Raw genomic sequence first — 13,974 nt, forward strand, 5'->3', positions numbered from 1 at the left:
CACGCGCCACAACTACTGAAGCCTGCGAGCCCTAGAGCCCGTGCTCTGCAACTAGAAGCCACCACAATGAGAAGCCTGGGCATAACAATTAAGAGTAGCCCCTGTTCACCGCAACTAGAGAAAGCCCGCACACACCAATGAAGACCCAACACAGCCAAAAATAAATTTGGTTAATTTTTTTTTTAAAAAAGCAAGTAAGTGGATGAGAAAAGCTAACAACAGAAATTAGTCTTCCTTTGGAATTTTACCGAAGCACACATACAAGAAAATAAAGGAAGTTTTCAAAAGGTTCTTTTCATCTCTAAATTTCAGAATCTGAAAACATACCCACCAGAATTCCGTATCTCCAAAAAGTAGTTTTTCTTCTGCTCTCAGAATCAACTATAAATCAGTAACACTGGCGTGTTAATGCAATTGTCTCCCCAGATTTTTGTGGACAGGAACTGCACTGTAGTCTAGGATGAGAATCTGCATCTTATGCTCATTCATCTTAAAGAGATCTTTAAGAAGCAGGTTCTTCTCTGCCAACACTATAGAATGGATACCTAATCCAGGATTATTTTTAAGGCCAATTACCCTACCAACCAACTATAGATAACGATACTCCTTTAAAGTTATTTATAACTGCTTCTGAAAATTAACATTAATTTATTAACTTTAATGGCAAGGCAAAGAACTAGCTGCAATCTTTTGTAAAATACACTCATTATTCACTTTGAGACAGGTTTTCTTCAAATCACGTTCTTATGGACAAATGCCTCCCCTTGTCTTCCCTTCTCTTTTAAGACACATCCTCGGATCTGCTAGTTCACCTGTGTATTAGGGGCCCAACAAGGGTTCCGTGGTAGATCCCTAGTTCTGGAGACTTCATCGCTCTACATCACTGTTGGTGGCCTAAATTAATGGGACAAGTACAGATCAGGAAACACTGCACAAACTCAAAGTGCACAGTGCAAATGACCTGTGGGAGATGATGCTTGTGTATTCTGGCTTTGTATAAACATTCTTCCACATCTGTACACACCTCTTGTGGAAGCCAATATATTGCCCTTGTTAGCTTATTTTTCATGCACTAAAAAGTGTCTCTGGGGCTTCCCTGATGGGGGTCCGCCTGCCGATGCAGGGGGTGTGAGTTCGTGCCCCAGTCCGGTCCGGGAAGATCCCAGGTGCCGCGGAGCGGCTGGGCCCGTGAGCCATGGCCGCTGGGCCTGCGCGTCCGGAGCCTGTGCTCCGCAGCGGGAGGAGCCGCGGCTGTGAGAGGCCCGCGTAACTCAAAAAAAAAAAAGTGTTTCTGGACTCATAGTACGTTTGTTTAAGTCCTCATCCCTGATATTCTTCACCAATACACCCATATCAATTTACAAAGTCTATTCCTTCCATATATATTAAAGATAGAATATTTTAATCTTCAACAAAATGACAAATCCTATAATCAGTTTACCCACATGTCCAAGTCTGCTTGGAGCATATCCTGGGATGTGGAGGCTCTGTCTTCTCAGCCGGAAAATGAGGGAACCAAATGAGATCATTTTTCAGGTCCTTCCAACTGAAAAATTCAGATTCTAACTGCAAGTAGAGTCTGCAATGCGAGACTCATCACTTCAGGCCTAAACTCCCAGCCCAATTCTCTCTGGGCAAGAGAGAGCATCTTCTCCAGAAATACAGCAAGAAAGTAGCAAGGCCACATTTTGGTCAGGCCACAGTTACTTCTAGAAAATAACACAACCAGTAATGATACTACTAACTCTAGAAAGTAATTTACCACAATCATCATTAATGATTGCTTTAGATGACAGTATTAAAGAATATCACTTGTGTTATTAAGTAGAAGACTAATCATTTGTTTTAATTCCCTAAATTTTGTATCATTTAGCAATAAACTAAGTTTGAGAGGTAATCATGTAGATATTATAGAAACATACTTTTTTTTTTACAGAGCCCAGAATTACATAAGAGCCCCTTCCTGGTAGGGCCTCTTCAAAGGACTAAAATCAAACATGAAGCAGGTTGGGCTTCCCTGGCAGCGCAGTGATTAAGAATACACCTGCCAATGCAGGGGACACAGGCTCGAGCCCTGGTCCGGGAAGATCCCATATGCCACGGAGCAACTAAGCCCGTGCGCCACAACTACTGAACCTGTACTCTAGAGCCTGCAAGCCACAATTACTGAAGCCCACGTGCCTAGAGCCCGTGCTCTGCAACAGAAGCCACCGCAATGAGAAGCCCACACTCACTGCAACGAGAAAGCCCGTGTACAGCAACAAAGACCCAACGCAGCCAAAAATTAATTTTTTTAAAAAAACAGAAAACAAAAAACATGAAGCACGTTGAGGGACAGGGGCGTGGGTTCGATCCCTGGTCAGGGAAGTTCTCCATGCCCCGTGGTGCGGACAAAAACAAAACCAAAAACATGAAGCAGTTTGGGAATCGCATAGGAGAGCAAAATGTTAAAAGAAACAGCTGTATTTCTTTGCACAACTGTTTACCTTTCATTATCAAAGTATCAAAGCAAAAATCAAGGAATCAGAATTATAGGGTTAAAGGAACAGTTTACATGCTCTTCCACTCAACGCTACATAGGGGTTCTGTTTTTGTTACATATTGTTTATATGTTGGGGAGATTTTGCTTTGGTTGTTTATTTTCTAGTCTACATAAAGCAATATAAATCTTATTAAATATATCTTCTCCCTTAAATAAGAGTTTGCATCTATTATCCAAACTGGCTGTTAATTTCTAAATGTGAATGCCTTACTAGGAAGACAAGAGTTAAACTGTATAGGTAGGGTAAAATATTTTACTTTGCTGAGAAAAAATTTCAACACACAAGTACAAGTCTGGGGACTGGCAATGATTACGAGCACTTTCACTTGATTAATATACCATTTCAGTTGAGACTCACCAAAGAAAATAACTACTGGGGTTCTACCCAATGCAATAAAAGATAACTGGTCAGCTAATATTCAACTCAATTATACTTATTTTCGACTGATTTATAATGTTAAGTGAATGCTCACCTTCCAAAATCAAAGGTGAATGTTCACATTTTCTTTTTTAACTGAAGAAAATAATGTGTAGAATAAATCAATCCTTTGTACTAGTTTATAGGCAACTGAACGTCTTCTCTCCCTCCCTCCCTTCCCCTCCCATCTCCCTCCTTCCATCTCTCTCCCTGTCTCCCTCTCCTCCCCCCACTCCTCTCCCCCACCCCTCAGAAACACAGCTTGCTTTTAAAATGTTGCCTTCACTTCCCACAAATAATCTGTACTCTTACTTGCAAATGGTCATTATGCCCTGGACGGTCCTGGGATTTATCAGGCAGGCAGGTTTCTGCTTCATTGAAGAAACTTGCTGCGCACTGTTATACGGCTCTGACTGTTATACGGCTCTGACGGGAGAAACACCCTCAGCAGTTTTACCAAAACACAGAAGTTTCTTTGAAGAGCAGCTCATTTCTTACCTGCTTTATTTTTACTACCACCCAAAAGGAAAGTTTCAAACTGTAACTGAAGGTTAGCTAAACCTCCATCTGCCCTGCAGTCTATTACCCAAGACTCCACATGGCAACAATGCAACCTGCGACACTTTGAATGAGCCTCACTTCACAGGACAACACTAGGCAACAATAAAGGATATTTATGCCTTGATAAGTTATTTTAAAATGTAAAAAATTTCACATAAACTGTTTCCTCTCCACGTAGGGCTCTGAACTTTGCTTTTGCATGTTAATATCATCCACATTATCATTTTCATGTTTATTTGAAAATTAAATTTCTAGACTCTTTACGTGACAGAAAATTGGAATATAAAAGTTTGAACTGGAAAATTTAATTTCAAAACCCTAGCTTGTGGGTGGGGATAGAAAAGGTTTTATTTCTGCTTAAAAACTATACATGTACTCCCTCCTGAAACTGGGGTAACTGCAACACTTTATGACGTATGTGTGGGTAAACACCTCCCAGCAAGACACAACATGCACCTATGTAGCAAAACATCTGCTGAGCCCCGGAACTCACTAAGTATATGCAAGCATCAAATCTAAGAGAAGACAGAATGTTTAATTTGCAGCATCCTGTATGTCAATACTTCATTTTCCCCTTACGGATCTCGTATTTATGTGCATTTTGCTCCTTTTAACCTGGTGGCAACACTGTGAAATATCACAGGTCTTTTACCCCACATTTCTCTAACAAGCCATCCAGGTACAAACAGGATTTTTTATGTTTGTAAATTTTAGTTGGGAGCAGTTGAGTTGAAAGAAGGAAAAATAAAAAGCCAAATACTACATTTGTGTAAGGTTTAGTTCACATCACTCATACAATACTGTGCTGTTGGCATGTGTCTCAATAAACAAGCTTCAAAGAGAAATTACTGCAGTGTAAAAAGTTTCCCTGAATTCACATGCTTTTTACTGTTCCCAAGCCTCATACTGGCTTTTACATTTTCAGACTCTTGGAGGTGTGTACCCCATATTGTGATAGGATACGTTTCTCTACCCTGCTCCCTAGAGTAGAGCTGGAGGGATGGGAAGTTGAGACAACTTGGCACCATTCTAGTTTAGAAGAGGCCCAGCTTGAGATTCCCTTTTGTTGCCAGAAAAAAAGGAACATGAGAAATTAAAGTGTCAAAAGAGGCTGGGGAGTTTAAGCCCGAGAAGGAAACCCACAAATTAAATGACTAAACAAATAGGCAGGTCAAATCTATTCATCCAACAGATTATGAGTGCCTATTACACCAAGCACTACTCTAGGCACCAGAGATTACAGCACAGAACAATGTCAGTGCTTCCATGGAGTTATACTGTGGATTATCATCTCCAGAGTATGGCTGTTGCCTTGATGCTCTCCAAATTATGCCCATTTTTCCAGAATACGCCTGCTCTGAAACCTTTTAGTCTCCAGGTAGCTTCAGACAAATTCTCATTTAGTGGAAGAGAAAGGGGCCTAACATACAGTCCACTATCACAGAGCAAAACCTTTTCCTCTAGGAATATGTTGTAGTCTCTATTTCTTAGTTGTATATAAAATAACTAGTCACCTCTACTGACAACCTCCCAAAGCACAAGTTGAATTGACCTCACCAGCTGGGGAGTGTGGATTCTACAATATCAAGACAAAGAGCAAGAGCAACGAGAAATAGTAAACTGAAGCCCAACAATTTTCAAGGAGTGGGAGGAGAATCTTTTCCTAAGGGGAGCCTGCTGTACAGTCTGTGCTTATCTCCACTTCTTTTACTGATAGGTCCCTCTGACACTAGCTTCTTACTGCCCTCTGCTGGGTAGGTCTGAACTCCCTCTTAAAAGTGCCCTGTCATATCCAAGTGCTATTTTACCAGACAAGTAAATTCACATGTTCACAAAACATACAAAAATTTTTAGTTTTATATTAATGCTACTTAAAATTAATCCTAAGACTATCTTGTACCATTCTTTCATTTCTTTAAGAATGTTTTCTTACTACAAAAGCAATACATATTAAAGAAAAAAAAGGAAAACCAAAATACCCACCTTTCCAGAAGTAACCATTAAAACCTTAATATATATCCTTCCAAACTTTTTCTCTGAAGGCATGTGCCTTTTTTTTTTTTTTTACAAAATGTGGTCTTACTGTACGTTTTAACTATTGCTTTAAGAATACACTGACAAATACCCTTCCATTCTGTCCATAATACCCCATTATGTAGATGTATCACATTTCACCTAATTGTTCCCCTCCTTCAACCAACAAGTCCTACCAAGAGTTCTGTAGTAAGCATACTTATAGCTATAACCATTCTTTCATTTGTAATTGGTCAATGAATGGGTTAACTAAATTGATGCTTTATAATTTTTCTCACCCTTTACCAGAAAATGAAAGGTTAACAGAACCTCCCGGGTTGGTAGGGCCACAAAATAACCACCAGTCTCCACCTTCATGTTTCACAACTGAGTTTAGTCCCCAAAGAGGAAACCACAGACTCAGCTTCTACCTATAAAAGCACTTCTCTACTCTTGTTTATCCCCTTCCCAAAGCCAATTTGCCACTGGAAACAAATTAGGAATGCGGTGATGAAAGTGGTCAGTGAAAAAGGGGCAAAAGAAATGTCAAGAAACGACACTCTTAAGGCATGTTTCATAAGAGAGCTTAAAGATTGCCCCTTTAGTGCAGGTCTTAATAATTCCTAGGGTCACCCACCTCCCTCATTTTTAAGCCTTTTCAAGCAAAAGCCAGGTTGTAATGCAACTTTAATCAGCAGACTCGGCCCTGTTATGTTTTGGGTAAAAAAACTGGCTGAGACATCTCACTTGTGGTATGATAAAGCTTTAATTTAGGTGTGCTTATGCCATTTGAAGTGTAAGCCGCTGTTGTTTAAAAAGGACTGATTTCTGCCTGGGGAGCACCAGTACCACCAATCCTTCTGAACACTGATGTGTTAATATTTATGTAGCCCAAGCCCTAAATACCTGATCACCCTCTGTACAATTCTTCTTCAATTCTGACTGTGACCACCCCCCTCTGCCCCCAGCACCTGGCCACCGGCAACGAGTCGTAACGAGTCAGACTTCATCCAAGTTTCTCTCTGGGAGGCTGGGGAAGCCTGGTGGCATCTCTTGGGTACCTGCATAGCCCAGCCATGATGCCTCCATTGCTCTTGCTAGAAATTACTCCTGAAATTCCATATTGCCTTGTGGATTGGGCTTTATGAGGACCCCAGCTGGGAGGACAATGCCCTACCCCACTGAGCCATCACCCTGCCCCACCCTCAGCCTGGAATGAAGGCTGTGTTCTTACTTCCCCTCCTTGGTTAAATATCCTCTCCTTCCTCCTCTATGAAGAGGGCAGGAAGACGCAAAGCTTGCCTGTGCTTAACATATTCCTTGAGCCCAACTTTTTGCACTCTCATCCATAAAGAAAAAAGAAATTCAAGCTCCATTTAAAGGGCTAGTCTTCAGTAAGACAGATGTTTCCACATTTCTAGGTTCATAACACCTCTGCCTATGTTTTCATTGCCTCAACAACCCAGTTTAAGATAAATTCTTGTTTTTAATGGACACCCACCTAATACAGCCTTTTTACAATTTTTCTATGGATGTCCTGATTATTTTTAAAAGAATTTAAAGTGGTTTACCAAAAACACACATAATAGAAATTTTAATATAATCAGGACCAGGCAAAAATTTTTTAAGTGTAAGAGTTAAGAACAAAGAAAATGGATTTGGCTTGGAGGTTTTCTTGCAACCCAGTGAAAGGGGAGTCTCATGAGGGATGCCCTCAAACTATTATTTTCCCCAGTAAGAGAATGAAGACATCTGCTTCTGCCCTGGCACCTTTGCATGGATGGCCTCCCTCATGAATCCCATAGAAGCTATAGACAAGTCACAATTTCAAGGCTAAAGCTATGTTCCTTTGAGCTGGGTTTTGAAGACTGCCAGGTAGACAAAAAAGAAAGGTACTTCAGGCAAAGGCAGAAAGACCTAATAGATTTAGTCATGAGAAAAAGGATAATCACTTCACTGCAACTGAGCAGTGCGGATGAAAAACTGGGGCCATTGCCACCTGGAGTCTACAGGCTATAAAAGGCAGAGGTGGGGCAGAGGACATCCGAGGGCTCTGGCTTGGGAAATCGACAGGAAGTAACACAAAAAAATGTTAACACTTGGTGCAGAGCTTGGCATACATTAGCAGGTCAACAGCTCTTCCCCTTCCTCTCACAAAAAGCACTGACCTTAAGGGGAAGATAAAATTCACTGAGGCACACAAAACTTGAAGGTTTTCACAGGGTGCTGTCTAGTGCGCACCATTAGTGTAGTGCTGATCAAAGACGAACAAGTGGAAACTGTCCCAGGCTGGCCTTAGAGAAGTAAATAGGACCAGTCTGAACTCTGGAACTATTACAATAGAAGGCGTGGGCAGAGGGAGAAACAAGGGACTGAGGTACAGCATGGCAAAGGCCAAAGTAGACCACAAATAAAATTTTCTAAAAAGTCAGGAAGAGGGCAAAAGAAAAAGGTCATTAAGAAGCTAGTTTGACCATAAGTGTCTTGGTGACCATAACATTCTAGCAGACAGAAGCCAGAAAACACACTGAAAGTTAATTTTCAACAATGGACTTAGCCAGGTAGTATCTACAATAAGATAAGAGTCAAGGGTAGAATATTTCTTTAAGTGTGTTTTGTAGCTCAGCTGACAGCGAATATGGAAATATCGAAAAACCAATGCTGATGTAATCCCAAATCAGAGTTAACATTCAGCAAACAGATTAGCTTCAAAAAGTCTTCCCAGCACTAATTTCAAAAAGGGGTGAATATGAAAATGCACTTTGCTGTAATCCAACAGTTTTCCCTAGCCTGAATTACACAATTTCCCATAAAGGATCAAACAAAAATATGGTTTTTCCACTGCATCAACAGACTCAAAACAGCACCAAAAACAGCATAGGGACTCAAAATGTTAAGCAGACAGTGATATAAAGAAATCACAATTAAAAGCAAACTAAATTCATTTTCCCTTCACATGTGCCCTGTAACTGTATAGTAGGACAGGCAAACCAGGGGAGAGAAACTCAGAAGTACCCCAGTTGGCAATTTACGAGGGATTCCAATTTTAAGACTTCCATTAGTCCTACCTGGCTCAACATTTCGTACTCACACAAACCCAACTTGATCCAGGCTTGAAGTACATGGGTCACCATTACTTCTCCCTACTGAGTTTCTAGAGGGACTAGAAATACATAGAAACACATCTTGTTTGTGGCTAATATTTAGGTAAATAAGACACTCTGACCTTCCCTAATGGGCATGTGCATAAGCGCACCTGGACTTCATGTACCTTCTAGTGTCCCACAGCCTAAATCCAATCCAGCTTTAGGATTTTAAGTTATTCACACCCACACTTGACTAGCCTCAACCCATTTCTCTTGGTCCTAGGATAGCCTCGTCATAGTCGTGATGAATGTCCACACCCAAGAAACCCTGTCACCAATACCTCACTGTAAGCCTATCTTCACTTGGGCTCTTCTACTTGCCAACACTGAAGTTACTTACTGGTTGGGAGAAAAGGCTTTCACTTAGAACCAGGCGACAGAGAGCATGCTTCCAGTTATTTTGCAATGAATATCTTTTGTTCTTCATTAACAGGGACCTTACTTTACTGCCCCAAATAAAAAACCAGAGATGAGGAACAAGAGCCTAGTTTTTTTATTTGATCATTTCTTGCATTTGAAGTACTCCTCGATGACATCCTTGGCCTGAGACTCTTTGCCATAGTCCTAAAAAAAACATATGTGATTTTACTAAAATTTAGAAACTCAACTAAATTGTTAGCACTAGTTATAATGAAGTTTTAAAAAAATCAGCACGTCTCGTGAAAACGCTTCCCACCATTAAAATGTCTTGTAGCCATTTTCAGGGACCTTAAAGACTTCAACGTCTTTAAGGCTCGTAACACGGCTTTCCTATTGCCAGCATTTTCTAAATTTCTGCAGAAACACATTCAGATAAGCAGATTCATTGGCTGGCTTAATTATGTCTTATTTCCCTTTTCTGCAAGGCAGAAGGCTTTTTCTAAGTTTGCTGAGGATTACGCAGTTTTTGCTTCGAAGAGATTCTTGACTTAACTCACAGTGAAGCGCATCTACCCAGCGCAGCCTTCACCCCGCACACCGGTACCGACTTACCTTAACCACCACACAGCTGCAGCCAACCACTTTACGGGGTTTCCCCTCTCTGTCAATTTTACAGAGGCCTACCCATTCCCCTAGTTTCTTGTTGTCATCAACCTATCAGGGGGGAATAAAAACAAAGATCACCACACTCCAAGGCTTTAATGCTATTGGTAACACAGTACATTATATGAAAGGGAGCTGTAGTCAGAGAGGGTGACATGGCAGTTTCCTCATATCAGTTCAGTAGAGGGAGCCAGTTGTCATCATGCACAGCACCAAGACCCCCCCATCAACACCCTACCTATCTTTTGTTCTGTACCAGCATAAAATTAGCATTTAATTCTGCAGGAATAAAAATGTTTCTAGAACTAGTTTTATCATAGCCAACAATGCCAAATTTGTGACGCTTTTCACAGCTGCAGAAAACAAAGAGCTCGTTACAAAATTTGCTCCGGTATGACAAAAATCATTATGGATAGCATTTATGTGGACACATGTCCCTAACTGGCCCAATTTCCATTAAGCTACTTTGGCTTTCAGAAAAACCAAATTCAATGAGAAACTTACCTTAATCAGGTTGATCTGGTGCTCAGCACAAAGGGCCTCCACCAGCTTGACATACATAGGCTCATCACAGTTGGATGCAAGCACACAGAGATGGGCTTGGCGCCTGAAATGCAAATCCAACAGTAGATGTTAAAATTCAGATCTAAATCCACTACTGTGCTCTAGAAGAGTTATCTTTGCACTGGCTACACTGGCAAAACATAAGCAGCCACTGAAGAATATAACTTTAGTTTGACGTAGGTACCACCAGGCATATATTCCTTAACTTCATCTACAGAATCACCCTGTCTTCAGTAACTCTTAAAACTTCAAATGTTATATATAGGAACTAGTTTGCTAAATTGTTACCTGTTACTAGCCCAGACCCTTAATATTGCAGAGTATTTTCAAGGTACAAATAGTAGACTCGTATCAGGAACTTTCCAACAAGTGCTGTCTTCACTGGATTCAACTGGCCAACCTACACCAAATTGAATAAACTTAAATTTACCTAACTTAATAACCCTTTCACAACATTTTTCAGCTCTAATAGTTAACAGCTGTTTTGCCAATGTTACCCACCCAGAGACCTCACTGAGTAAATTTACAATTATCCCACACCCACATTGGTCTCCACAGCTACTGTACAAAGTTCATACCAAAACCAGATGTTTCTGCCACTTTAATATAATGGTTTTAATTTGCAAAGTGCTAAATAAAAGTTCCCAGCTATCCCCTAAATAACAGTGAAATTAGCCCCAAAAGCTACAGGTTTGTCAGACTGCTAATTTTCACTCATAAAAGGAGTGAAGGGGTATCCGACAATTTAAGTCATCATTCAAACACTGTAGTTTCACTTTAGGAATCAAGTGCTCATCCCCATTCCAAACCCACACACTTTAAGTGGGTCATTAGAGATCTGAGTTCTGATACCTTTTCCTAGGTTTCCTGTAGAACGGATGCCATTCAGAACCTCTGTGCTAACACCATGAACTTCACGCTTTCTTCCCTCGGCTGCAGTTTTGTTCCGGTTCCAACACCCCACCGTATTGAGACTGATACACGTACTTGTCTAAGGCTTTGGCAGCTTCGCGAATTCCACGTGCTAGGCCATCGTGGATGAGGGCGGTCTTCAGCACCTCTTGCAAAGCAGTATTAACGTCCATTACACCTCCAGCAGCAATGCTGAAAGACAAAAAAATTAAGCTATTAATAAGTTCCCGCACACCATCTAACGCCTTGCACTTGGCAGTCATCAGCGAGGTAGGTCAGACGCGCTTAAGGCGCCACGGCCGACCCAGAGCCCGCACTACCGGCTCGAAGCCCACGCCTGGGCCGCACCACCACCCCGGGCCCTGGGCTCACCCTTCCTCGGCCATGGCGGTGGGTTACGGGTGGAGCCGAATCTTGAATGCACTACAATACAAAAAGCAAAAAAGTGGTTGATAAATAGATTCAACTTAGGTGCAAATATTCAACGTCAATCCCTGGCAAAAAACAGCGAGCCACGCTTCGTAAACACCACCCTAGCTTTCCGCCACTCACCCCGCGCCTCCGCCTCCGCGCGGCTCCGCGGCGGCAGGGAAAGAGAACGAACGTACCCTCAAGACGGTATTTAAGGGTTTCCCAGGACCCCTAGGCGCATGTGCACTCCCTTCCGTGCAAGAGCTGGCTCTGGCAGTGCCGGTCTCGAGAATTTCTGTTTCCGGACTGAGGTGGTTCTGAGACAGGGGTCCTGCTAGCCTTCTAGCAGGACCGGTCATGACTCTGTTCGGCGGTCATTGGACCGCACAACAGGCACTAACGCGGGCAGCCTCCCAACGTCATTCCCAGCCGGCGCCCGCGGAGAACTCGTCCTACGGAGCGCGAGAAGGGCCAAGTTCTCCTGTCTGCGCGATCTTGTAAGTCCCGCGGAACCCAGGCTCTGTCGGAACACCAGTTTTAACCCCTTCTGACACTATAATTGTAATTTCCTATCGACCCCACCAACTGGGCCTCCCTGAGCTGCACACTGTCTCCCTTCAATTTTAAGTCATTCTGAATGTTCATGAATTTTTCATTCTGTGGGTGATCTTCGCCCGCGCGCGCGTCTCTCTGTTCTCATGAAACGAAAGCTCGCTACTTCTGAGCGCATTGCAAATTCCACTTTCCCGGCGACTGTTAGTTAAGTGGAACCTCTGGCCAGCCCGGTGGTTGGTTACGGTTTCCTAATATAGTTCGTTCTAAAATAAGGTTTGTTTGTTTGTTTTCTTTTTCTTTTTAACACTAAATTGTCCCCTGGATTCGTAACCCCGTCCAAATCGGGATTTAACAGGTGCATTGAAACACCTGCAATGTTTCAGGTAGGGACAGGGACAGGGTCTGGAAATACAGAGATGAAAACGTAGTCTTTGAGAAATCCGGCGTTAATTTCGCCTTCCAGGACTGACGGAGTTAGTGCAATCTGAGAAGTCAGTTTTAACTCTGATTTTCCCGGGAAGCAACATTCTGAATTTTGCATTTATTGGCCATTCCCCTACCAGCACTTGCAACGCAAATACATGAAATACAGCCAAATGTAATCAGTACCGTCCTTTTTCTAGTGTTTTGTCTTCCTCTTCTGACAAGTCGCCAAGACAGCAATTAAGCAGTTCCTAGGTGCCAGCACTGTGCATACAGTGAACAGCGAAGAGCAAACAGGTAACGTTAGATTCTTGAGTGCTGTGAAGAAAGCAAAAATGAGTAACGTGGTAAGAGTGTGAGGTAGAGTTAGCCAGAATAGTGATATACTGGAATTTTAATAAATTAATATCGTTCATTTTTAACTATTAAGTTTTCATTTTAAAAATGTTGAAACTGCTTCTTTTCATCCATGACTCATCCTAAAATGTTGTTCACTTTACTTATTCATTTAACTATTGAACTTTTGCTTTAAAAACAAAAAGTACTGCAGGGGCTTCCCTGGTGGCACAGTGGTTAAGAATCCCCCTGCCAATGCAGAGGACACGGGTTCGAGCCCTGGTCCGGGAAGATCCCACATGCCGCGGAACAACTAAGCCCGTGCGCCACAACTACTGAGCCTGTGCTCTACAGCCCGTGCGCCACAACTACTGAGCCTGTGCTCTACAGCCCATGAGCCACAACTACTGAGCCTGCGTGCCACAACTAATGAAGCCCGGGCACCTAGAGCCCGTGCTCCACAACAAGAGAAGCCACCACAATGAGAAGCCCGCGCACCGCAACAACGAAGAGTAGTCCCCACTTGCCGCAACTAGAGAAAGCCCATGCGCAGCAACAAAGACCCAACGCAGCCGAAGATAATAAATAAATTAATTTTAAAAAATACTGCAGAGTTTATGAAGATGAGAATGTTTATTTCTGCTGCTCTCATGTTTGTGGTGGGATTAAGATTTGAGCCAAAGATGAGGATACGTAAAGGCCTCAGGGGATGTACAAAGTGGGTAGGTAAGAAGGCCTTTAGGCTGTGGCAGCGTTAGAAACTGTCTAAAAAAAAGAGAAAGAAACAAAAAAAAGAGAAAGGATTTCAAACAGGAAGGGTAGAAGGAAAGAAATTATTCTAAGTGAAGAAAAGAGTAAGGCCAAAGGCATGGATACCCCCTTGTCTTTTTTACCTTAACACGTATTTTTTTTTTTTTTTTTTTTTTTGCGCTGTACGCGGGCCTCTCACTGCTGTGGCCTCTCCCGTTGTGGAGTACAGGCTCCGGACGCGCAGGCTCAGCGGCCATGGCTCACGGGCCCAGCCGCTCCGCGGCATGCTGGATCCTCCCGGACCAGGGCACGAACCCGTG

At 42.4% G+C, this 13,974-nt stretch overlaps 1 protein-coding gene, 3 non-coding genes and 1 pseudogene across 4 annotated transcripts; all 5 read right to left on the bottom strand.

Annotated features, from left to right (window-relative positions):
- Positions 1-9,137, bottom strand: part of LOC132436913 (ADP-ribosylhydrolase ARH3 pseudogene) — a 105,714-nt pseudogene extending 96,577 nt beyond the window's left edge.
- Positions 9,138-9,150: 13 nt separating this feature from the next.
- On the bottom strand, positions 9,151-11,837 carry LOC132436914 (small ribosomal subunit protein eS12). The gene is made up of 6 exons (XM_060029939.1): positions 11,732-11,837; positions 11,552-11,602; positions 11,255-11,371; positions 10,208-10,310; positions 9,653-9,754; positions 9,151-9,244 (listed from the first exon to the last, which is right to left on the bottom strand). The coding sequence occupies exons 2-6, from the start codon at positions 11,563-11,565 to the stop codon at positions 9,182-9,184; spliced, it is 399 nt and encodes a 132-aa protein (XP_059885922.1). The 5' UTR covers positions 11,566-11,602; positions 11,732-11,837; the 3' UTR covers positions 9,151-9,181.
- On the bottom strand, positions 9,367-9,496 carry LOC132437474 (small nucleolar RNA SNORA33). The gene has a single exon (XR_009522057.1). It is a non-coding gene; the product is annotated as a small nucleolar RNA SNORA33 (small nucleolar RNA).
- On the bottom strand, positions 9,838-9,914 carry LOC132437475 (small nucleolar RNA SNORD100). The gene has a single exon (XR_009522059.1). It is a non-coding gene; the product is annotated as a small nucleolar RNA SNORD100 (small nucleolar RNA).
- Positions 10,958-11,030, bottom strand: LOC132437468 (small nucleolar RNA SNORD101). Its single transcript, XR_009522051.1, has one exon. It is a non-coding gene; the product is annotated as a small nucleolar RNA SNORD101 (small nucleolar RNA).
- Positions 11,838-13,974: the final 2,137 nt, after the last annotated feature.

The sequence above is a fragment of the Delphinus delphis genome, chromosome 14, assembly GCF_949987515.2.
Source record: "Delphinus delphis chromosome 14, mDelDel1.2, whole genome shotgun sequence".
In the NCBI taxonomy this organism is placed as follows: domain Eukaryota; kingdom Metazoa; phylum Chordata; class Mammalia; order Artiodactyla; family Delphinidae; genus Delphinus; species Delphinus delphis.